We start from the raw sequence: 26,856 nt of genomic DNA on the forward strand, positions 1-26,856 counted from the left end.
GTAATATCTGTTGAATTATTTAAAAAATTTGGGAAATAATGTCGGGGAGGGGGGATTGCCTGGATCCGTCCCTGATTTATACACGAAAAGAAGTTGAAAAAATGCTTTGATTATTTACTTAAAGGTTAATTTTAGACACCGAATTAGATCTAGGTAGTTGGTTTTTAAGATAAGTCAACATCAAACATTCCGAGTACTTTTTAGAAAAATAAAGTGTTCAAAATATTTTGACGCTTTTTGAAAAGCTTATTTGAAATGCTGATTAAAAAATGTTTGCTCTGTCAAAAAGATTGAAAATTGAATACTTTTGTATAACCTTTTGGTTCTTCATAAGTTGTTCATGTAGGTACCAGCTACCAATTAAAAAAAAAATTGAATATATAGTCCCGATATGTTTTTATTCAGTATACGTTACATTCAAATGTATTGTCTCTGTCTTACAAGTATACAACCTAGCAAAAACTGTTTTTCTCGGGCTAGAACCGCTGTCTGCAGTTCTAGTAGACACAAAAAGTTAACACAGTATAGGAGATAATATTTTCTGTGTCGTAGTGTTTTTATTGTTTAATAACATTAATAAAAAAAAAGTTATAATAAAATTTGATATTTTTATCTTTTCCAAACTTAAATAACTTTTGACATATGGGTCTTATCGAAAAAATTAAAACTCGACGACACAATTCAAATTGTCTTCTATTCATGGTGAAAATTTGGTTTCTTGGTTATAACTGTAGCCTTCTCGGTTCTCTTCCCCGCGAAACTGTTTTTGCTATGTTGTACATATTTTGTAAGACGGAGACGACATATTTGTAGCGTCCCAGACATTGCTGAGAATCGTTTTTTGTAATGCAAATAACTTATCCATTGCCTTTACAGTGGCTCTCACCCCGTTCTTAACCTACTACACACTGTTCAGTCCACATCCCGCAGCATCTCTGTGTACGACTGTCTAAAACTTATCCTATGGCCCACGCCCCACAGGGTAAAGCAGATCAGTACTCACTTGTCCACCTTTTTGCTCCTTCTTGCACAGTGTTTACCAATTGCATATTATAGTAATATTTTACGCCCTACACCCCGTTTTAAAATAAAATTCCTAGGTACTTTAGAGTTTAGATAAACACTAAACGTTCATATTTTTTACTGGATATGCTTGTAACACCTGTAAATTATTATATTCGTGTTACTGTATAGTATTTTAAATTATATCGATAGTAGTCCAGTATAAAGTAAAACATAATGATAACATTTTGGTGAAATAATTTTAGGAAGTTCACTTATTTTATTTAAATTTTAAATTTATCTCAAATTAAGGATAAAAAACCAATCCGAATTTAAAAAATCTAAAACAATTTAGTATAAAATTTTAATTTTATTCTCGAATAAAAATGAAAAATAATATAAAACACTAATACAATATATACAAATACAATAAATAATAATAATAATAAATACAATAATTATATAATAATATAATAATAGACTATGAGGAACATGAGCCTTTGGCGTCAATAACATTAGTGTCTTTTATTTATTTTTCCTTTGAAGTAAATATTTGCGAAAAAAAAAAATACATATAAATCTAGCAGCGTGGAATTAAAAAAAAAAACAAATTACACTGTTTAGCAATTAGCAAATATAGTCGTTAAGATTTGTAGACAGAGAGCATTAGCTGGTATAATAAAGCCTATAAAAAGCACGAAGATGAAAATGTATAATAGGTACATGAACACAAAACACATATAGAATAATATATATATAAACTTCACATTAAAGTATTAAACATAATGACTAGTAAAATAAAAAGTAGAGAAAATAAATAAAAATTATGAATAGAGTTATAAGCCATGAAGCCATCGGTAAATAATGCACCCGGAAGGTTTGGTTAACTATCTATACATATTAAATTTGATGCTTGGCATGAAGAGTATACTTAAAAATGAAAATAATATTATAATACTAATCCGAGAAATTGAAATTTGCAATATTTTCTGTAAAGGAACTAACACTTTTTGAACACAAATAAATTTAATTTTGAGTAAAGTTTATCACATTAAGTTTTTTTTTTTATAAGTCATTTTGTTCAAAGGAATAAAACAATACTTTATGTACACCAAAATATTTACACATGAGTAATTAACTCCGAAATAAAAATGATAAATATAAGCACCATTGTGTATGTAAAAAATTGTATATAAAAAAGCGGGTATCATGACAGCAGTCTTTCGTCTACCCCCCAAAAAACAAATAATAATAATAAAACATCCTTGTGCAGTTTTTGTCGGCTACCTTTACCTGTTGCCAGTGATGGTTGGTTTGGCCGATACTGGAGGGTTTTTCAGTACATTTCCGTGGCTTTCAAATTTCTTCTGAATGTTGGCCACACCTTTTGAAGGGTATCGACTACCGTCCGAAAGTTTTTTTTTCAGACCGACCGTGGCTGTTAACGCCAACTTGCTGGCCACACCGACAACCGGTTTTGGAAACAGAACGGTTGGTTTATCGGCTGTAGGTTGCTTTTTGGCCTCGAGCACGTCCGGCGAAGGGTTCAAAGAACGGTTTTCGTCACAGTTCTTGACTAAGTCCGGCTGATCGTACGAGGCGGCCCGTGACTTGACATCCACGGGGCGCATGTACCCAGAACTGGTGGTCGAACTAGCCGGCGACAACTTATAGTTTTCGTAAGTCTGCTGCTGCGGCGGAACATCGACGCCTGGTTTACTGGTGTAAATGGACTCATGATTGCGTTCCTGTATCGCCGACACGATCTCGCCCAGCAACGAACTCTCTAATGACCTGGGCACTTTGTACGCGCAGGAATCGTCCTCGTCCACGTCCGTCGAGGGGCGTTCGTCGATCACCGAATAGATGTTCTCCGAGAGCGGCTCCTCGCAACTGCCGTTTGCGGGCCGGTCGCCGTCGGTCACAAGCGGTCGCGGTATCTGGTAGTCGACTTGGGTCTGGACTGGGTGTGAAGCCAGCGGTCGGGGCGGCGGTGGCGAAGTGGGCCTCGAACAGGAGACGGCAGACGACGCCGCCGTCGTGGCGGCAACGCTGGTGGGCCGTTTGCACTTCATCGACCCGAAGTTCGGTACGCGAGGCCTGTGATTGGCGTTGTTGGCGATGCGCAGACTCTGCGCCCTGAGCACGACAGCTTTGTGTTGGTCCGCCTCCAGTGGCAACGGTTCCGACGGTACGTTTATTTCCTTCTGTAGGATCGGGTTTGATATTTCTAGTTTTTTCAATACCTCTTTGTCAAACTTGGTGTTGGCGCGAGGGATCGTGTGTTTTTTCTCGTCGGTCTTTTGGTTTTTCATAAACGACGTTATCCTGCGCAGTGTCGGGTACCCTCCCCCTCCGCCGCCGCCATTACTATTTTTGTTGTCCACCGCCATCATCGACGCAGGTCTGGCCGCGGTCGGTACGGGTGGAGCCGGTTTCGAAGGTACCGAAACCAACTTGTGCACGGCAGATGACGTAGTCGCGTCCAAGACTGGTTGACTTATCTGTAGCCTACCACCTCTTTCATTCGTCACGGCAACCGAGGCAGGTGCAGAAGGTGCCGGTCTGATTGGCGTTCGAGAGACAACCGGATGTTCGTTGGGTACTAACGGTTTGATGCTAAATCCTTTGTAGTTACCTACCAGATCCGCATGAAGTGTCGGTGGTTTTTGATTGTCTATCAATAATGTACTCGAAGGTGATACAGTACCATTAGGTTTGTTACCGACTTCTGAATCATTGCTGTTAAAAGATAAATTTGAAAATATTTAACACCGGCAAGTGAATGACGAATAGCAAAAGTTCAGTTGAATAAAATGTACATAAGACAAGGTTGATGTCTCATAGACCAAGTAATGTACATTATAATATTATATAATACAAAGTCATATACAAACAGTAGTTAGTCAGTTAGAAACAAAACAAAAAGCAACACATAAAAATAAAACAATATAAATGTAATTTGTGTTAGCTGTTAAGAAAAGCAAAAATGTAGTATAAAAATAAACACTCACATCCAAGGCATGTGCATCCTAAGTGCATTACATGTTATGCAAGAATTAATTTGCTATTGTAATAATGTTAAATTAAATGAATGTTCTTAAACATAATTTATAAGGTTTTAGTGTTAATAATTTACAAAATATTTAACAGAAATAAATAAAATTGTAATGAAAGTAATAACGATAAACAATAGTAAATAAAGTACATATTTAACATATTAAAATATGCAACATTTTTGAGATTTGAGATTTTTTAAATTTAGTTCAGATCCAACTTAAATTTCAATTTTAGAATTGGTTCATTGGAATTGATGGTTGAATTTATCAATTTTATTTGTGATGATAGATTTTAATATTTGATATATATTTTTTGCATAAAAATTAGAAATGTATTAGTAATTACTAATAACATATTGATACACACGGTTTAAATTTTAAAATGTTATACCATTATTTGGATAAAAATGTGTAAAAAAAATTATTATATTCAATTCAGAGTTGGTATTTTAATTATTTGAATTAAAAGAAAAAAACATGCAAATGTATACAAATTATAACAATAGACTCATTATTATTGAAAATAAAGGTGGTAGATTACTAGAGATGTTAAATTATCAAGTTGCTGTGGATCCCCGAGACTTAAATATTTAGTATAAATAATTATGTTATGTCCACTTTATGGTCATTATAAAATATATTAATTATAATTAACTCTAAAAGAATAATTATTTTGAATTTTCCCATACACCATCTTGCAAATAACTATTGACTTGAGGATTAGTGGTAGACAAGAGATTTGTAATAATAATATCACTTTTACTCAGACGAGACTTCACGGCATCAATGTAATTTGGTGGTGGTACAGAACATGCGTTGTTGGTATAAGCATTTTCTAAAATTGACTTTGATCTATTATTATAAAAACTACTGGTCTTGGATGGTTCTAAGCAAATCTCATTGTTGTATTGCGTAACTAAGGATGACACAGTGTTTATACTAGGCAGTGGTCTAGCTGTAGTAGTAGTGTAAGCATTACTATCACCATCACCATCATCAATGATCAAATGTTGCAAACGTTCGATAAATGGCAAACATTTAGATACATACGATAGCTTTTTGCGGTTAGCTTTATTCCAGTCGGATGGTGAACGATGATTCTTAGAACAATAGGCAAATAACAAAACAGCTAACAAGAGTGGAATGGCCCCAAATGTTAGAACATACATTCCTGTCATGAATCCTTTGAATGCTAAAATTATAATAAAACATGTATATAAAATAAATTAATACAACAAAATTATAAACATAAAATAAGTACTGTTTGGACTAGATGCTGGTCCAGAATCATCACTCCCACCAGGACCAGGATGATCACAGTATGGTGGCGCATAACCAGTTTTACAGTGGCAATTGCCTTTGCTGTTACATACTCCATTGCCATTGCAATCATTTCCACAATTATTATTAATTGCTCTGAAATCCTTCACTGCCATGCATTTTTGTTTCACACACATCTTACAATTTAAAACAATAAACAATTCTATATGATTAAAAAGAATTTTCATAGTCTAAAATAATCTAAATTATGATAATACAAACCTTATTTTCACCACATTTTGCACCATCCGGTGTTAAACCAGGATCAACATCATTAAGACCCAAGTCTACAATAGCAGTTCTACAAGGTATCATTAATCCATCACGGTTAATAAATGTGTGCGATACAGTGGATACAGTCTCCATACCAAATTCTAAGCGCTCATTCTTGTGCTTACATTGCAACATGCCACATTGTACATTACTACATTGAATAAATATATAAAATCAAAATCAAACATTATTTCAATAAATTATGAGTAAAAAAAAATCAACTTACTCCTGTGCACATTTTACATAGGACTTGTTCAGGCGATTGTAACCACAGTTACCTTGTGGTGAACCCCTATTATTCATTTGATAACACTCTTTTGCTGATGATTCCCCAGTGGGACCCCATAATAAACGACATTGATCTGCATGTGTACGGCAAGATCCATTAAAGCAAAATGCCTATAACAGAAATAAAATTATAAAGTAAAATTTTATATTTACAATAAATTAATTGATGCAAGTGTGCAAAAATCAAGTTGTATAATAGGTACTTATAAATTATAAAAAGCATTTATGCATTAAAAATTTCATTTTCATTTAATTTATATTTTTATGTTATCGTTTCAAAGATTGAACAGCATAATATTTTTTTAGAAAGTAGAAAGTACCTATATTTTTTTTAACGAAATGATTATCTAAGATATTCTAACACATAATTTCTAATATGTACTTGACTTCAAGAAAAATGATAAGTTATCATAAAAAATTAAAATACAGTTGATTTATTTATTTATTATCAACAATACGGGCTGAGCTCAATTATACATAGTATGATAATACTAATTAAAATTTTAACTATGAATAACAACAATAACAATAAGTGACAATAACTAATTATACTTAAATAAAAACGTGATTAACACAATAAAAGATATGACAATAAAAAAATGGATCACTATTTGCCATAAGCATCATTCTAAGGATTGGCTGATTCTCAGAATAATTGGTGTTACATTTTGGAATAAAAAATGGATACATTTGACGGACGGAAGAGTAAGGGACTTTAAAGTTAATCATGGAAATCATGGAATCAATATAGCCATCTATTAGTAGGCGGAGAAATTTCAAGTAAGCAGCTTTTCTTCTATCAACTAAGGACCATAAACCAAGTTTATTTAAAATTGAATAATAATCATGAGGTGGATCGTCGATACTTAAAAATAATACTTTTAAATGCAGCATATTTTAGGAATTTACGTTGTACTCGCTCAATTTGATCCCTTCCACAACAAGTGGAAGGATCCCATACAATAGCACCATATTCCAAAATAGACCTTACATAAGCACAATATAAGGTTTTTATGGGAGAAAGTAGCTTAAGCTTGTTACAAATTCTACTAATAAAACCAAGCATTTTAAGGACCGTACAGCATATAGTGTTCAAATGGAAATGAAAATTTAAATCGCGGTCAAACGTGATACCTAGGTCCAAAACTTTATTTTCAGATCGCATTAAAGGACTAGTATTGATAGAGTAGAAATAATCAAATCTATCACGGGTTCTGTAAAATGACATTGAGTGAAATGTCAAAAAATTGAGTTCAAGATTATGTACATTCGCCAAATTAACTAAAGAGTTGATATTTTGTAATAAATAACTGCCATTAAGAGAATCAATTTTTAAAAATAATTTTAGATCATCTGCAAATAGAAGAAAATGACCATTACTAATAACTTTTTTAATATTGTTAATAAATAATGAAAAAAGTAAAGGAGAGATTTAAAACAAACCTGATTTTTTTCACAAGTGGATCCATCAAATTTGAACACATTATCAGGACAGTACTCTGAATCTCCGGTACAGTACTCAGGTAAATCACATTCATGTGAAGCTGATCTACATTCCACACCGGCAAACTTAAAATGGCAAGTCTAAACAAATGAAATTTACTTTTAATTGTAGTAAGTTGAACATTAATTAAAAATAAAAATAATCATTTTCATTTTACATTTAAGTCACAACATTGCCCTGTAGCACAAGTGGCGTTTTCATAAAACATACACGTATCTGGATTGCAACAAGGATTGGTGCACATATCTTTTACCCCACAATCACACTGTTCTCCATCTTCTACAAAATTATTACCACACTCTGGGCTTTCAAATAATCTAACAATAGAAACATAAAATTCGAGTAAATATATATAATTACATTAAATATTTGTTATTTAAAAGAAAATGTAGAAAATACATTAACAATTATGTTTAGTAAACTTTACCTAGCAGGTTTATTTCTCAAACAGTAGTCCATTCCATGCTCAAACGCTAACGCTAAATATTCCATACTACAAGAACTCCAGTGGGTTGGACTCAGTGACCTGCACAAAAATATAAAATTAAATACACTGTTGGCAAAATGTAGGTCTAACAATCATTTTACCCCGAGGAAGGCGCCATAACACATCTTTCATTGGGACAGTCACATTCAGGTGTATCATGTTCCATACCCAAATTATGACCTATTTCATGAGCTATAGTTGTCGCTACCAAACCTTGTACAAAACTATGGTCGCTGTTTACACCACCACTAAATTCATAAGTACATATGGGTCCTTTTAAAGCTTTACCAACAATACCGTTCTCAAATTGTACTTTTCTGAAAGAAAAAATCAAAATTAAAAAAACAATAAATAAATTATATAATATTTATGATTTTCAATGAATAATATGTACGTTAGTAATTGAGCATTATCATTAGGATGATCTTTGACAAGATGTTCACGACGATAGCTTAAGAAATTAGTCAATGTAGTGTCACCATTTGACACTAATGTAATTTCATTATATTCGGTCCACACGACCACTCCAACGAGCGCAACGAATATGTTTAGTGGTATATAAAGCTGAAAAAATATAAATAAAAATAACATTTCATGCAATGTTACAATATTAAAGAACAGTACAACTTACAGAATTTATTATATTTGCAATATCTTTAGTATGCTGATAGACTTTTGGCAGTTCACTATTAAAAGACTTATACTCTTCTTGGTCAACAACAATTACCAATTCAATAAATCTAGATTTGTCATTTTGATTGTAAGGTCCCTTCAAAGGCTTCAAAGACTTCAAAGACCTTGTGTTTCTTTTTTTCTACAAGAATTATTATGGGTACAATGATACATGACTTATATCAATATATCATAGTAATATTGCTAAAAATAAATCTACTTACGTATTTGATTTCGTTAGAGGTAAATTCAGTAGTACTAGGAAATCCTAAAAACACAACTTTATGCTTAAAATTCAAAAAAATAATTTTACAATCACTTACCACAGGTATAATTAGTTCTAAGATTTTCATGTTTGTACAAAATATGGTACTTATCACCTGATTTGAGTTCAACATTTTCAATATAATGGTATGAAATTCCATCAAAAAACATTCCTCTATACAAATAATAGGGTCTAATTATTTAATCATTCTTTTACTTTATAAGAAGTTATTATAATAACCTTATGCCATCACATGTAGAAATTGCTGCCCAGGAATTTGGCAAATCACGAATTTTACCATTATAATTGCAAAATTCAAGTTCCTATTAATTTAATTATAAATTTAGTAAATATAACTAAACTTCTATGATGTAATAAAAATATTAATTTACGTTTGCTTTTGGTCTATTTATTACATGAGCTCCATTTTTCTGATGTTTTTCAAAATAATGAACTGGAATTAGTCCTCTGCAGATAGTAAAAAGTAACAAAATAAATAAATTTTATATTTATTATTATTATTGTTGATTAAATAATATCTTAACTTACCTATTGAGGCTGAGATCAATAATATATTCTTGTTGTTTGTCGACAAATATTAAGGTAATACCATGGGCATGCTCCAGGCCATTCTACAAAAGTACAAAACAAAAAAATAAAAATCACAATGTTATTGAGTAAAATACAATAGTCAAAGTTAAAATTGTAGATATCTTGTCGGGCTATATGATTGATAATAATTACTGTGGCTTTCACCTATATAATCATAATGCAGAACAGAAACAAATTAATTACAAATAATAACATTGACGATATTAATCTATATTTAACTTCTCGCACATTACATGAGTTATATGACATAATGTAACTTGCATTGAGTTATAATTATTTGTATTTTAAAATTAATGGATATTTAGTATTCACTATTCAGATATATTAAAGAATAGTAAGCGACTGACCAAAAGACACCCCCAAAACAAATAGATAAAAAATATCGGTTTAGACTTTTTGTGTTCCAAACAAGTTCAAACATCAGTCCAGCAAATTAATTTTTGAATCATTAAGCATTGTCCATGTTTTTTTTATTTCAATACCACACTAAGGAAAATTTTTGGATGACTAAATATAAAATAACTATGAATAAATTATATTCATTTTTAAAGGAATACAACATTTTTTTAAAAACCAATATTCATTTAAATATTATAGTAAGTTGTAATATTATTTTACCAAAGTATATTGGATTACATTTTGTTATTGGCTATTGATAATGAATCAGACAGTATTATATGATAGAAATTATATGTTTGGAAAGAAATATTACATTTTCAAAAGAGTACGTTGTTCGTCGAGTGACTCACACGGATGGACAACAATTTTCTGAATCTGATGAATTAGTGACAATGTAGCAGTTCAGAGGTGTCCTTGAAGTGCATGTACAAAGATTGGAAGATCTTAGACGATGCAATAATAAAGACTATTCTTAAAGCCTCAAGGTAAACGATACGAGGCTCTACTTATAAATACGGTAGGTTACCTACAATCTACATAGATAGGTACACAAAATAATTATTCTGTGGTAAGTACACGGTTTACAGATAACTAGGGCTTGGCTTGTATATTTTAACAGGTCGATAAAAATATATGTGATATGTCTATATCGTCAGCTAAGTAAGCACTAAATATGTTTCATGAAAGTGTGAACAAAATTACTACTTCTTAAAGAGTATACAAATCGAGTATATTTCAATATTTTACAGTTTTTAGGGAAAGTTTTACAATTTTAAGATCGTGTTTGGTCTTTTTATGGGATATTGCACTATACAGAACTTTAATTAAAAACTTTGTGTGTAATTTGGAGAAAATAAAAACCTAAATACAGATTTTAATAAAGCCTGCAAATTCAGTAGAAGCAAAAAATATAAATTCAAATTCTACCAACTCAATTATTATTTTACATCGTATTTTTTCTGCATTCTCTATATTTTGTTTGGAAATTATAATTATACACGCAATACAAAATTAGTAGATGACAATGCTGTAACTTGTATTACATATTTTATTTGAACCCTAAATCATAACTTTTTTTACGAGCATATATGATGCATACCAACTATAGAATATTATACGATATTGCCGTTATTATGTAATTAAGTAATTTTGTGTCACATCATAAATTCATATTATTTTGGAATTTCGAATTATTATTTTATTTAATACTTAGTGTTTAAGGTGCATAATAATATATTACTTGAATCGTTGAGGTATTTGAATGTAACCCATCTTGTAATTAAAAAAAAAAATTGTTAATGCTGGATTGTGTTTTTGAAAATGTATAGCACGTCGTGTACAATGTACATTGTACGAAAGCAGTACGTATCTAATGTTTATTTTTTGTACCTTTAAAATGTATACAGGGGAGACTAATAAATGCATTTAAAATTATAATAATTTTACCCAGAAAGTACTATAGTAAGCTGTAAGCACATGAGATGTACAATCTTTTTATGTAAAACTGGTGAAATATTATTATTGTATGCTCACATATATTATATTGTCTATGTGTCATGAACCATGACTAAAATAGTTACATTTTAAATAGTATATCCTTACATTTATTTAAGACGTGGAGTTAGGTACCGGTTACCGACAATCTTAATCCCATTTCAATCAATATTTTATGTTGGTTCAACAATTAGTGAATAACTTATCATTTACTGTTATTGATTCAATAAAATATTATAATTCAACAATTTATGGGTCGTCTAAAAGTTTCTTAAGAGACACATAAAGGTTAAGTGTAGTCGTAATTACAAAATACCGGAAACCCTACCTTAAATTCATACAGATAGTTGGCTAATAATGTTTAGATAATATAATCATTGGAGTCCCCGAGAACTAATAGTATATATAACGTAATAAATTAAGAGGCTGTGTTATCACCGGCCAATATTTTAATTAAGTTAAGGTACCTGATAAATATTTTTAACGATATTATTGATATATTATTATCCAACGTGGAAAGAATCGTCCTTGCAGAGGTTTGTTATAATTAAGCTACCTATCACGCTAAGGCTAAAGTCACACTAGCAATCTAATGGTTTAAAATTGGATTAATTGTTTTAATCTCCAAACTCCAACGACCATTCATCGTTGCAAATCGGCATTGAAGATCAAAATTCACAGATAAGTCATCACGTAAAAGAATAGTAACAAATTATAGTTGTTCTCAATAAATCACAGTGTGCAGATTAAATGTGCATTTTAAAATGCATAATTATACCTATACCTAATGCATCAGAAACAAGGAAACTATGGTTTACTACAACTGGTTCGAAATTTTAGTTTTAATATAATATTATTATAAATATAACTAGGTACCCATTTTGGTTCTGCTCTTCAACTTGTTTACACGCCAACAAAAACTTGCTGCAGGTGCAGCATAATACACATTATAATAATTTATGAATCATCTGCTGTACCAGCGCATAACATCAAAATATCAAATACTATATTATAACAGATAGGTTTAAATTATAGAAACTTTAAAAAATTTTAAATATAATTTTTAACTATACATATTTAAAATAATGGATATTTTCTCCTTTCTAATAAAAAATAATAATACATTTAAAAATCTTAATATACCTAACGTGAGCATTTAGAATTTCGAAAACTCTAAGATAAGGTTAGCTATTTGTGTAAGTACAATGACTCGAGTAAATTTTAATTACGTATAATGGTTTGATAAAGGCGGAGGGAGCTAAGGTGTGGCTTAATCAAAAACCTATAAATATAGTATGAAAAAAAATTTGGAGAAGTATGTTATTTTTTAATATATTTGATTTTTTTTATAAACAGCAACATTAGTATCAACAACAGTTTTTTAATATTTAATGTAATAAAAAATAGAATTAATTCAAATATAATCGTCATTAAATAACAACAAGTAATAATAATATTAGTCAAATAAATAACAAATAAATAATATCACCATACTTGGTAACTGTATATTATTTCGTAAATCGGGTCCGATAACAATCAACAGTATTCAATTTCGCGAAGCCACGCGCGTCTACGCGCGGAAATAGAATCTTGTCCATGTGAACGATGTATAAGACACTCGCATATTATCTAAATACGCACGATTAACCGACGCGCGTGTACGAGCGTCCATGTGAACCTAGCCTTATTGTACTAGTTTAAATCATATTAATTTTCAATTTTTTTATAATAACAAAAATTAGGAACTAATAAGTGATAAAAACGACAATAACATCAATTTTTAGAAACTTCAGTGTCTTAACACAGTTGACGTAATTTTTGATAAACATTTATCGGATGAGTGTTTTTTTTTACTGATACTTAATTTCCAAACAAAAGATCATGAAATTCTCGAAATTGTTAGTGTTTTACAACCAAGCTAGCATAGTCCTAACACTCCCAACGTCTATTCTGCTCTTCTTTTTAGTCAATGAATTGTTCATAATTGAAAATATAAGCTTAACGACGTTCCAGGAATACATAAAAGAAATGTAATAATAATTTTTAAATTTGAAAAATTGACTTCAATGCAAACGGTTTGAAAAAATATCTGACCATTTATCATCGAATATGTTAAGGAATTTTATATTTTATTTTTCTGAAAAATACTTGTGATTATGGCAATTCATCAAATTATCCTGCCTTGTTTAATGTTTTATTTGAAATCAAAGGTTTTATTAATTTTATTGTACTCACAACTCTCAATATTTAACCACAACTCACAAGAATTTATTTTTTATATTCTTTAAAGTAATCTACATAATATCATCAAATGTGCTCAATATTGGATTTTTCAACTCAATAATTATATTCTGAACATGTGTCAAAAATGTTTTTCAGTAGTTATAATAGGTACGTATTTTGAGTTAAAATCGATTCCTTTATTAATAAGTTGTTATAAGATATTCAATTTCCTTTTCCTTTTTTTCGTAAACGGAATTTTTTTAAGGTTGTCCCCGGCTAATATCCCTGATAATTACGTTACGAATTAAGATAGCATCGTCGTTGATGCACTTTTATAATCATAATTTAGAAAACATATAGGTATACAATATGATTCAATGTTTTTCCGTGAGGTGGAGAAGAAAATATCAAGTTGTCTCAAGAGTATTTGTAGGGACAATTAAACAAACTTTTGAAACTTTGAAATCAGTCTTCAATTAAATCTTATCTGTCTGGGTAAATAATAAATAGTTTAATACTGTACAGACTTTTAATAATTATATAATATCCAGTGATGTAAAATAGGCATGTAATCAAGAAATATACAATAATAATTTTTTTTTTTTTTTTTTTTTTTATTGATCCTGAGCCCGGCAACTGTGGCCATTAGCTATTAGTAGGTACTGTAGGTTTTTGTATTGATGGTTTTGTAGGTTTTTGGAACGGTAGGGGGAACACGTGTGTGTTTGTTTTGGCAGAATTTCGAATGGGGCACCCGTAGGTTTCTGCCATGCTCCGGGGGTGGGGGATGGCAGCACTTGCTCTCCGGTCACCGCGACTTGTCCGGAAAAAAATGCCAAAAGGTGGCCGAGGATCGAACCGCGACCGGCTGCGTCGCAGCGGAAGAGTCAGACCACTCGGTCACCTCGTCCCCCACAATAATAATTATCACGGATTTAAAATGTACATTCAATTCAACCAGTCATTATTGTACTGTTGGAATTATCAGTTATAACATAATCCATGTGATTGAACTACTCACTATAATTACTAAAACATCGGAAACCCAGTTACATAAATAAAATAATTTGAATAATATATTTTTTAATGATTTACATTGCTTAAATAACTGTGAAATAATTGTATTTATAAATTTGTTATTGATTACAGTTTATAAAAATTACACAAAACAATAAGGATAAACAAACAATATTAGTATTATTATTCCCATAGAATTTAAAATAAACTAATAACTTACCGGATTTATTTTGGTTGATTGAATCTCTCTTTTATGTCTTGCATTAAATAATTTAGGTTCAATAAATGCATAATTATTGAATTGATTATCAATTTGGTCAGTCATTCCACCTGAAAATTACAAATATTCAGTTATATAAACCTAGTAATATAAAATTCCTATTTCAATATAGAAAAAAGCTGCTTTAAAAATTATGCGGAGAATCATTAATTTTAAATCATTATTCATTACATAGAATTTCATATTCCAACATAAAATTATGAGGTACCCACTGTTGAAAATTAAAACGCCGAATACCAACAGAATACAACCATTTCAAAATATTGAACTAAGAAAAAAATACTAATGCTCTTCTCTAATTATATAGAAAATCATATCCTAGTTTCAAAAAGGCTTTCATTCCAGTTGACGCTCACCGCGTAAAGCAAGTAAGGCTCAGCCTCACCTGTATAAAAGAGGGAAGGATGAAAAATATTATAGTATTTAAATATGTATTTTTCACATTTGATTATATTCAAACATAACTTTAAATCGTCTATGATTATTCCTATACATTTTTAGTAATTAAAACTAATAAATACATTTATATTTAATGTACTATTTACAAAAAATCAAAAAGAAAAAATATTTAAAAGAGCAAGCAATATTAACTTTGACATCTGATGTTATAATTCACGATCTTAGTAGAACAACTATAGTCTCAAAGTATAAATCACCGGTTCTACTCACTTTTTCCTCATCCACCAGTTGCTACCTACATGGGCTGAAAAGCCCATCAGGAAATCGAGATTTTCCTGGTAGCTCATTATCTATAGATTATATTAGACTCAGATGTCCCAATCCTCAAAAATATTTTAAAAAAAATTGTCATTTATACTAGTATCTTCTGGTACCTATACTCGTACAGTATTCAAGTGTATTTTTATACCTCATTAGGAGCCTTTATGTATGCGTCGATGAGCTATATATAAGCTTCCATCAATGCACACCAAACAATGGAGAATTGGTATACTAAATGGAGAATCAAATTCAATCATAACAAGTCTATGCACACCACCATAACACTTAGACCAGCTCCTTACCCTGAAGTAACTCTATACGGTGTACCGAATCCCATCCTCTCCTGCAGTTAAGTATCCTGGTCTTACGATAGACAAAAGACTAACATGAGTCCACCATATTAGAGCAAAAAGACTATCACTGAACAACCGTTTTCGTATCCTCAAACCTCTAATCTCTAACAAATACACTTTCCCTAATATCAAACTCCGTATCTACAAATCATTACTAAAGCGGTTTTTTTTTGTAACGAAATAAATACAATTCGAGAAATATGATTGGTTTTTTACAAAACAATAATACAATATATTTTTAAATATAATATATATAATATATATATATATATATATATGTATATATGTATAGGCTGAATAAACTCCAAATTATGCTTTAATATTATGCAAAATAAGTTGTTTCTACGAATTCCATAGTAAATAACTCGTCCACGTTTTTCACCCCCGTTGAGATGCATAAAGACAATACATATATTGAAAAACCTTAAAAAATCAACTTTCTAGCTGTAAAATTATAAATTAGAATAAAATAATCAAAACGTTTTTCATAGGCATTATGGCGAGCACTGAGCATGATGTCGTAACAACGAACAACACAATTAAAATTACATACAATTATAGAAATAATATTCTTTAACGTTCCGATCTTCATTTTAGTCCTAAAAAATATAGTTACACTTTTTTTTTTTAGATAAAAGTGCATTTTCAAGAAAAACTAATTTCAACTAATAACAATTAACTATAAATATTTTTACAATTCAATAGCTAATTCTTTTTAATTTTTAATAATATGTTTCAATTATTAATAACCAATTAATAATTATGGTGAAAATTGCATATTATCAGTTAAATTTAAATATGAATTTAAGATAACTGCATATTCAACAATGCAATTTTAAATTCTGAGCAAAGAGGAATGTGTAAGGTTCACAATAATGTTTAAGATCAGAAAAGTATTTTAGATAGTACTTAGAAGAGGTAATTTTTTGTCTCCTTTGTATTTTCCAAATGCATACGAGCTAACAATACCAAAGAGTACACAACCGACGGACAATTCTGAAGAAATGCAAACAACTGAAGTTCTATATCATAAACTACTCAGATGTATTATTATTATTTACAGTGATGCGCTTAAAAAGGTGAGTTAAGTGAAGATAGTCTAAAAATTAAAATTTCTGTAGGTATCATACCTGGTTTTTAAATATTCTAATTAAATTTATGAAACGTTCTATAGTACTATTTTATTATTTCAACATTCTTAAAATTGCGTTTTGAAAATGTTACTTTAAGTCACTTTAAAATTATAATACCGAAAAAAATTTCTGAGAAAACACAGATAATATTCTTATCACTAAATGACTAAATGACTAAATTTTATCCATACATTGGATCAATAAATATACATTTTGAATTACAGTAAAATTATTTTTTATGAGAAATTATTATCACGAAATATTAACTTATGAATACATATAATAATTTTAATATGACATACATAAATTTAATTTAAATGTATAACTAATAAGTAATTAGTTTGACGTATTTTAATTTTTTTTTTGATAATTACAGAAAAGATCAAGATTTTCAAAAAAATGTATGTACTTGTTAGTATTCAGAACTCTTTAATTCAGATAAAACCACACCAGCATATATTGTCTCCGTCTTACCAACGTACAATATTTCGACATATAGAAAATTTGTATTCAGTATTTCAGAACCAATATTTTTGCATCTCGTAGGCTTTAATTTTAAAGAGCTGCAAGTAGGTACTTAAACAATCCAAAGTACTTAAAATGCACGTAATTCGCTTTTCTTACCTTAAAATGTGATAATAGGTCAATTCACTTTAACAACGCAAAATGTATTGCACTTCTGAATGCAAATTTGTTATATTGTATGTGTGTTAGACAGAGGCAAATACGTCAGGCGGGTGTGGCATTTTCTTAAACATTTTTATTCTAGCTATAAATCCCGCTATACCTAAATATTCTAAAAGCTATATGTATGATAATATAAAATCTTATATCAAACAGTGATTCTGGAAACTATTTCAAACATCAAATATATTTTCATTGAATAGAAAAACTATTTTATTAATAATACAAAATAGAAATATGATACAGAAAGTAGTGACGTACTATTTCAAAAATAATTATGATATTAATATAAGAATATACGGATTATATTGGAAAAACTATACTCCTTTCAGGAACATATATATACGACAGCTGAAATAAAGATTTATTACAAAACTCAATAAAATATCAAGTAGATAGGTACATTTATAGTTTTAAAATCAATCAATTGTTTTGTAATTTATGATAAAAATAATAGTGTGAGTATAATATGATAGGGTACTTAATGAAAAATACGTTTCGGAATTATAATTGAAATTAAGATATTTTAAGAGAATGTCTGACCCAATTTGTTGTTACCATCTTTTCAGAGCTCAACACACCAAATTAAAGTGCAGTAGTTCAAGTTTAGTGAATTAATCTATTACATCAAACCTAATGATAACAACATTGTTTGTGGTTTATTTGAAGCTTTTTCTGATATTTTTTATTTTAAATGAGTTATAACTTAAGTGTGATAAGTATTAAAATTTAAAAACGCACTTGTATGACGAAGATAACAAATGCGGGTGAGACGTCCTTGTAAGATTTAGATTTATGTTTTATTTATAAAATACAAATTGTACAGATACATAAATATATTTATATTTATTTTAGCTAGTTTATTCTTTACGAATATTACTATAAAAATACTTCCCAATAATGAGAAAAAATACTAAAATAAAATGGTTCATTAATTTTACTTGTAAAGCACATACCTAGATTAATAATAATAGGTAATAATCTATATATTGTATATTTTTAATTAGTTATATATTTTCAATTTTGCATACCTCGTTTCAACTCGATAATTACTAATTATATTAAAATGCTTTGCAGAAATATAGTTGTACTAATTAACTGATATATTTAAACACGTACCCATACAACCTTAATCTGTATGCACTATATTATCTTAATAATTTCACTTTCCTACAAATTGCAATTACCGCTCGTTCATAATCGTTGGTATCCGATACAAATAAATGTTTATCAAGTATAGCTATAGAAGTGTTACTAAACAGAAATGATGATGACATGTTAGCCACCACAATGATCGAATATTCCAATGACACAGCGAAGCATACGAGTCCAAATTAAATAAATTGCATAAGGCGTAGATATGAATATAGTACTTAGTTAGTATTCGAATGATATATTCAATACATACATCCTGCACAGGATGGAACAATGAAATTACCAATTGAATGAACTGTAATCGTAGCATAGATTAAGAATTACTTTTTTTCACATTAATATAGAAAAATGTACAATCCGTATTTATAATCAATGGTACAATGAATAAATCAGAAATACAATAGTATATTTCCCGAGAGAAGGTATGGTATGTTCACATCAAAGGTTTGGACTAAAAATAAAATAACCTTTATGTTAACAATAAAAATTCTATTGGTAAAGAGGTAGCTCAATTAAAAATTATTTAAATATTACTGATTGAATTAATTTACTTCAACAAAACCTTATAATTGAAAGTTTGACTTAGGCTAAACAGCATGCTAAAAATGTTGTATATTTCACTGACTAAATTATATACCTAACTAAAATCACTCTTCGTTGAAAATAAAAAAATAAAGTGTTCCGAAGTATGAAAATTATTTATATTATTCATTATAATGACTCATAATTTTAATGTGTCATATTAAAACTCAAGAAAGAGCGACCCAGTAATTACGTGATTCGGTTTCCGGTTTTGTCTTTGAATACCTTAGCTAGTATTGTTATTTTTTTAACATTATCACTATACTCTTGGAATATTTTTTTCATATTATTATAGCATACCCGTTTAGTCTATTTGGCCTAAATATGACAAGTACATTTTTATTTTAAAGATACAAAAATTTGCAAAAATTACGATAGTAAATTGTTTACTAGATCTTATTACTATTATTTAGCAATGAAGATCATTTAGCATAACTACTAACTAGTAAAAACGTTTCATAAACAAGTCGTATAAATTACTTCCTTTACTATAAATAATACACTGAACTGTAAACAATGTGTTTAAGGGCCGTCGGTCTAGCCATATTTCTTGGCCTAATTTTTCTAGGCACTAGAAATTACTAGACATTTGTGATAAAACACTGTTGCAAAACAAAAATTGTATAAAGAACATATTTGGAGGAAGAAAATAAACAATAAAAATATTACTTAAACAATTGTTTTGTTTGTTATGATAAAATAATAACACGTTGTAGTCTATGTAGACAAACAAAATTACAAGAGTATTTGCGTATGTACAGAAAGTAGGCATCACATATATTAGTATGACATACTATAGTTATCAATGTTATCATTAAGATACAAAAATGCTAAGGGCTTTAAAAATAAGGATGTCATGTAGATCTATACACATTAAAGGTAACCAGAAATGTATACTATATAGAATACCTAATGGCTAATATACATAGTTAAAAATTAAAAAATATTTTGATTAATTTACAAAAAAAACGAGGAAGTTACATAATAAAAGTTATGCGCAACAACCAATAATATGACAATAGAAAATAACGAAATAAAAACTTAGAATTAAAAAACGGAATGAAAAATACCCACGTGTTGGACTAGTACCTAACTGAAGCGGTGAGAAACAATGCAACAGAAACGGTTAAGATTTTTTTTCTATTTCCGTTAATACAAAAAAACAACATAAATTGTTGTTCACACAAATTTAATTATAATATACTAAATTATTTTATGCGGATAAACAAAACACATGCGCCGTGCAGTACCTACTCATACTGAAGTTCACCACAAGCATAAGGCACTATACATAACATAATAGACATGGTACTATGATAGTATGGGAATTTAAATAATCTATAATACAAGCCACAATATGGAGATTGTAGAGATATCAGATTTTGAAATAATAAGGCACCTTTTTAGAACTTTTTTGAACTTGTTGATGTATCGGGGACTAAAGTAAAAAAAACTCTGTCAATATTTAGCCCACATTTTATTACTTTTCTGATAAGATTATTTATTTTTATTTTTAAAAATGTATTTGTGTTAAAGTACCGATACACGAAATAGTGAACTAAATTATAAAAACCTAATTATGACGATAATTCCAAAAGTTATACTATAAAATTATCCCTACGGTAATATTATACGTTTTTCCTTATAATATTGGGATTAGATTTTTCATTCAATACACGTATAGGAACAGATTGTATCCAAAAATGCCGGGTACCAATTCGGTGTATCTAAACTTCAAGGGGTTACAGGATTGCCATAAATGTCACTAATTTGAAAACGTAGTCACACATTCATACCAAAATAATATATATTGTAATACACATTCTTTTCTTAACTAAGAATCGAATATTGTTAATTTACACGGTACACAGTTACAACATAAGTCATAAATACTTATAATATTATACACAGTGTCATAGTTCAGTTCACACAAAGTATAACTTAAAGATTAAAATAACTATGTGTTGAGTATGCACAATAGTTTATAATATTATTATATAAGGTATATAGGTACCTACATCATTATTTTTTTTTAATAATATCATATTATATCCAACGTTATGCGGGATGTCTATAGATGTGGTTTTCATATCAAGCTCGTATTATGTTGCAACCCTTTATAAACATGCATTTTCTTTCTTTAAAACCGGATCGTCACGAACGCAAATATTATAATCCTTTAGAACACGAAAACACGTGCAGAGAACGATTATAAATGTAATGCTTAAAGGAAGTGTAATTAATTTATCTTTTATTTGTTATTGTAATGAATAGAAATATGTATTTAAAATCACAATAATAAATGATAACAAATAATAAACACAGCGGATATGAATTGATTAAATATGCCATTAAATATATAAGTGTATACATAATAATATAATTAAGAATATAATGTTAAACTAGTAAAAATAAAGTAATAAGACCGAAACATCGACCGAAACAAATTCAAACTTGCTTTTTAAATATAACAATTACACGTAACCTATTATTTTGTATTTTGATAAACAAATAAATTTTGGAATTCTGGGCAATACATATTTTAATTTTTTTGTCTTGAGAAACTTTTTACAGCAATATTTTTTTTTTTTGATTTTTGTTAATTCTATTTTTTTTTCTTTGTCAGAAAACTTAACTATTTAATATAAGGTTCTTCATTATAATTCTTACAGATATAAAAAATTTGAAAAATATATCTAGATACATATAAGTTTAAATTTTGACAATTATAGTCAACGCAAAATAATTATTGTTAACTTTGAAACATCACATACCTCCACCATTCAATCTAACCTTTAAATTACCCACAATTTTTTATTCATGGTTAAATTTTAGATTCTGAGTGGACTACCTTATGATGTACTTAATGATTTTAATGTTAAATATGTTTTTTTTATCTTTTTGTCTCCACCTTTTGGAGCAATAAAAATCTTTCGATTGGAAGATGATTTCTGTTAGAAAAATAAATAATTTTCAAAATATTTTGGTTCATTTAAAACATTTAAAATTTTCGACTTTTTAAAATTTTTTTTCTATCCGTGTTTGATAAAATTTTTGTTGTTGTGTAAAAATGATTTAACATCTAATAATATAAGGTTTCTCATAAGTTGTCACAATATTTTTTTATAAGTTTCTAAGACTCAAATTTTTACAAAATTCATCAAAATTTACAAATTATTTTGTACTTTTTATGTTAAATAATCAGCCACATTTCCATGACAAAATCATTTGACTACCGGTGGCTGACATTGTCTCAAATAGTAAATGTTTGAGTAAATTGCACTAAGACAATCACCATTTATTCTAATGATGTTGTAGACCAATTGTAGAATATGGATAAATGTTAATTATACATATAATACCAAAAATACGATCGTTTCGAAATTGTCATTATTAATAGTCATTGGAAATGTATTAGCAATTTGAACTGACGTCAAAGATAATTTGTATAAATTGTGTAAGTAATATTTGTATAATTATTTATTATGATATTAATGTTATGTAACCCATTATATAGGCACAAAATATGGGATTTTGAAACAAGTTAACCGGACAGAAATCGACCCATGCAGTTAACAGAAACATCTTGATCTTGAAATGGCTGTAACTAAAACAAAAGGGGGTTGGGAAATGATTTTTCTGGGAAGCAGCCGCTTCTAACAGCTTTATTATATCACAAGGTTTTAAGATATGTCACTGAAAAGTGCAGTATAAAACTAATAGATGTGATGCAGTTCATTTACTGGATTATGTGAATCTAAGTTTCATAACTCATAGTAATTTACCGTGTAACAATGAGGAAGCTTAAATATAAAATATTGTCATTAGGTAAAAAAAAAAACAATGTACCTAATACACAATTATGTAACTATAATTTAACCAGTTAACCTAAATAATATTAAATAGGTATTATTTGATGATCATCATTGTCTTCTTTTATTCAAAATTGTCATCAAAGATTTTTGTCATTTCTCCTGGTATCTAGGTACTTATAGATATTTAAATATAAAGAGAAAATACTATCGTTTTATGGAATTTGTATATAATACAAAAATTGTTTTATAACAGAGGTAGTATAATGTATTACATAATCATTAAGTGTAATAAAATACAATACCTAATGAATATTAAAATAATATTTTGATTTTTGACATACATTTATCTACTCATCACTTATTATTTAAAAAATCTATCAAAACTATTAACCTATTATCTGTAGGGATTGGCTGTGTAAATGGTTAATACGTTTTAATTTTATTAGTCATAAGTCATCAAAACATAAAACAATTATCTATTATAAATACAAATTATATTATAAAAAGACATAGAGTTGAATATAAAGTGTACTTACAGCACAACATATTACTTCTCATCTACGATATACCTATTGATGCCAAAATAGCAAGATGTGTATGTATATGCAAAAAAAATTTTCACCCCCCCCCCACCCTTGGGACTCCACAAAGATTACTCCTGAATTGTGTAAAGAACATCGATTGAGAACACTAATGTCTGTTATATGCATAATATAATAATAGATATTATATGATGGGATCATTCAACCATTCCCTTAAAAAAAAAACAATTTTCTAGATGGCAGAGAAAAAATTTATATCATATGACATGTTAACATCAGTAAACATTGTTTGACAAAAATAAAAATATTTATATGCATACAACAATCCATTGTGTTACACAATTTGTGTATACATAATAATATATAGGACCTCACCGTTCACTAAGTACATTTTGGTTTAAAAGATTCCCGAAAGTTAGTATAAAAATCACAATAAAGCCATTTCAAGCCATTAGCCATTAGCCAGCATTAATAAACCACTAAATATAGTAAGTACCACAGTACATAGTAATACATTATTTAATAGTTAATATTTTAATTTTTAACTAATGAGGATTGCATCTGGGGTTGTACTTATAAACTTTTTTTTAGTTTGGTACAAAGGTAAAGAAGGGGACATTTTTACCCATTTTCAAAATGAAGCAGGCTTTAACCTTCAACTTACTCCCTAGGTTTGGTCCTTAAATGTAAGTAAAACTAAATAGATGTAAATTAAGAAAACAAATAATAAGTAATAATATTATTATAACTTATAAGTGTTGAACACCGACTAAACTTTTTAAGGGGAGGCTTAAAAACATTCTAGGGGGCTCTTAAGGCCTCCATGCCCTCTTCCATCTCCATCCTAATATATGCCCATGATCACAATGTAATTGTCAATTGATAAGAAATCAGGGATGAATACTATTAGAAAAAAAGTATATTCTACAATTTTAGAAACCACTTATAATATAAATGAGATGATGAAAATTTGAATAAAAAAAGTACAAGACTCATGTTCACCAGTTAAAAACAGCAAATATTATTAGAACAGATATTATACATAAATGCTTCAAAAACTATTGTTTAGTCAGAGTCCACAATGAAAAAAAATCACCCAGATGAATATAGTCCATAGAACATATGTATTTAGCTCTCAGTGGCAATATGCCAATAATACCTACTAATGGCAGTAATTTCTTAACTTAAAGAGCACATTATTAAATTATATGTCTTCAACATTGTAATTTAAAAAAATATAGTTATGCATTGACAAATCATAAAAAATGATCCCCCATTGAATTAAAAATGATAAATTTAACTATGCATTCAATTCAGTAAACTGTAAATCTACATGATATATTTTCGCCATCAGATTTAAGATAATATGATAAAAATAACATACTAACAAGAACCTACATTATAATTTTTTTTAATAAGAAAAGCTAATGATATATTTGCTAAAATATGTAAAATAACTATTTTATAGTTCAATCAACAATTTGGTCCAATTTGAAATAGTAGCAACAAACACTATTTAATGGGACTGTTTGTGCACCTACCTACATTGAGTTTGATTACAACTTACAATATCATAACATTGAAAGGACAAATTAATTACAAATCAATAAATTACCTACTACTTAGGTACTTACTATACCTATTATAGATCTTATGAGACTCATTGTGGATACAATTAATATATGCTTTAAAGTACTCACAGCAAACACATTGAATATGGACTAATGTTAAGAGTATGAAAACTAGCACTTTGACAATAAGCGGTATATGATGATGATCCTTTGTGGTGAGCATATCGCCGATGAACGTTCATCAAGCTCAGTATGTTGTTAAATTGTACACCAGTGTAGTAAAAAATAATGAGTATAAAAATTGTAATACTGTTGATATAAGACTGTGTAGGTAATACTTAGCAATGTAATCGAAAAATAACCATAAAAATGAAAATTTTGATATTAAATATTAAACAGTTACAATATTATAATAGAATTCAATTATTTCACGTGCGGCACGACGAACCCTACACATAAGCGGACGGAACAGATGAGCGAATGATAATTAACTAAACGTTATTAAAAAAAAAAAAACTATCACGATTTTTATTTTTTACCATTTCCACTTCCTCTTGAGTCCTGACTCGACCTGACCAAGAGGACTTCTATTATCTTTATTACTCCCACTTATCAACAACAATAATAATAAGATACTATTATAAAAGGTTGCAGTGTAGCCAGATCTGGCCGCATTTTTCCCATAATTGTAGTAGTTACACATCAAGTCGAGTTACAAGTTACAAGGTGTGTTGATCTCAAAAACACAGATGCTAATAAAGTAATAAGTAACAATAATTAATATAGAAAATATATGGTATAAATTTTAACGGACAGTTGTACAATTATAATATTAATAGTTTAATCATTTATGATATTATATGCAAATATAGTCAATTAACACAACAGTAATAATAACAAAATAGTCGCGCCCTCGCACACCTGTTATAATCTAAATCTATAATGCCGAATTGCCGACAATTCTTCATTGCGCTCGCGCAGTCAATTATTATTAGGTAAAATATAGCAATTTGAGTCATGAGTGATGAGTGATGAGTCATTTGACTTCCTATCGTTCCGATATCGGGAAATAGGTATAAGTATAATAATAATATTATGATTTACCTATTAAATTGTAATAGCCAATAGGAATAATTTTATTGAGCTTAACGACTATAATAACAACTAACGAGACGTGAGTCGTACCACCTCCTCTAACCTAACCAGACAGCGTTTTATGCATCTAATTGATTGCCGCTTATATTGTAGAATTAGCAAATATAGACAAAATTGTATATTTGTAGGTATGTATATTGTATACCTTTGCCACCTAGTAAAATGTTATTGTCGAAAAAGTGGCGCTCGTCTGGTGTGCAATTACTCATTGAGTTTAATGGACATAGGAAATAAATAATAATCAAGTCATA

At 29.1% G+C, this 26,856-nt stretch overlaps 1 protein-coding gene across 1 annotated transcript; it reads right to left on the reverse strand.

Moving 5' to 3' along the window:
• Positions 1-1,486: 1,486 nt before the first annotated feature.
• LOC111032443 (disintegrin and metalloproteinase domain-containing protein 9) lies at positions 1,487-26,011 on the reverse strand. The gene is made up of 18 exons (XM_022312778.1): positions 25,580-26,011; positions 14,836-14,945; positions 9,420-9,502; positions 9,263-9,338; positions 9,111-9,193; positions 8,929-9,044; positions 8,830-8,873; positions 8,565-8,747; positions 8,328-8,497; positions 8,035-8,250; positions 7,874-7,972; positions 7,604-7,763; positions 7,386-7,526; positions 5,881-6,053; positions 5,604-5,805; positions 5,323-5,518; positions 5,112-5,253; positions 1,487-3,744 (listed from the first exon to the last, which is right to left on the reverse strand). The coding sequence occupies exons 1-18, from the start codon at positions 25,671-25,673 to the stop codon at positions 2,292-2,294; spliced, it is 3,741 nt and encodes a 1,246-aa protein (XP_022168470.1). The 5' UTR covers positions 25,674-26,011; the 3' UTR covers positions 1,487-2,291.
• Positions 26,012-26,856: the final 845 nt, after the last annotated feature.

Source organism: Myzus persicae, unplaced genomic scaffold (assembly GCF_001856785.1).
Source record: "Myzus persicae strain clone G006 unplaced genomic scaffold, MPER_G0061.0, whole genome shotgun sequence".
In the NCBI taxonomy this organism is placed as follows: domain Eukaryota; kingdom Metazoa; phylum Arthropoda; class Insecta; order Hemiptera; family Aphididae; genus Myzus; species Myzus persicae.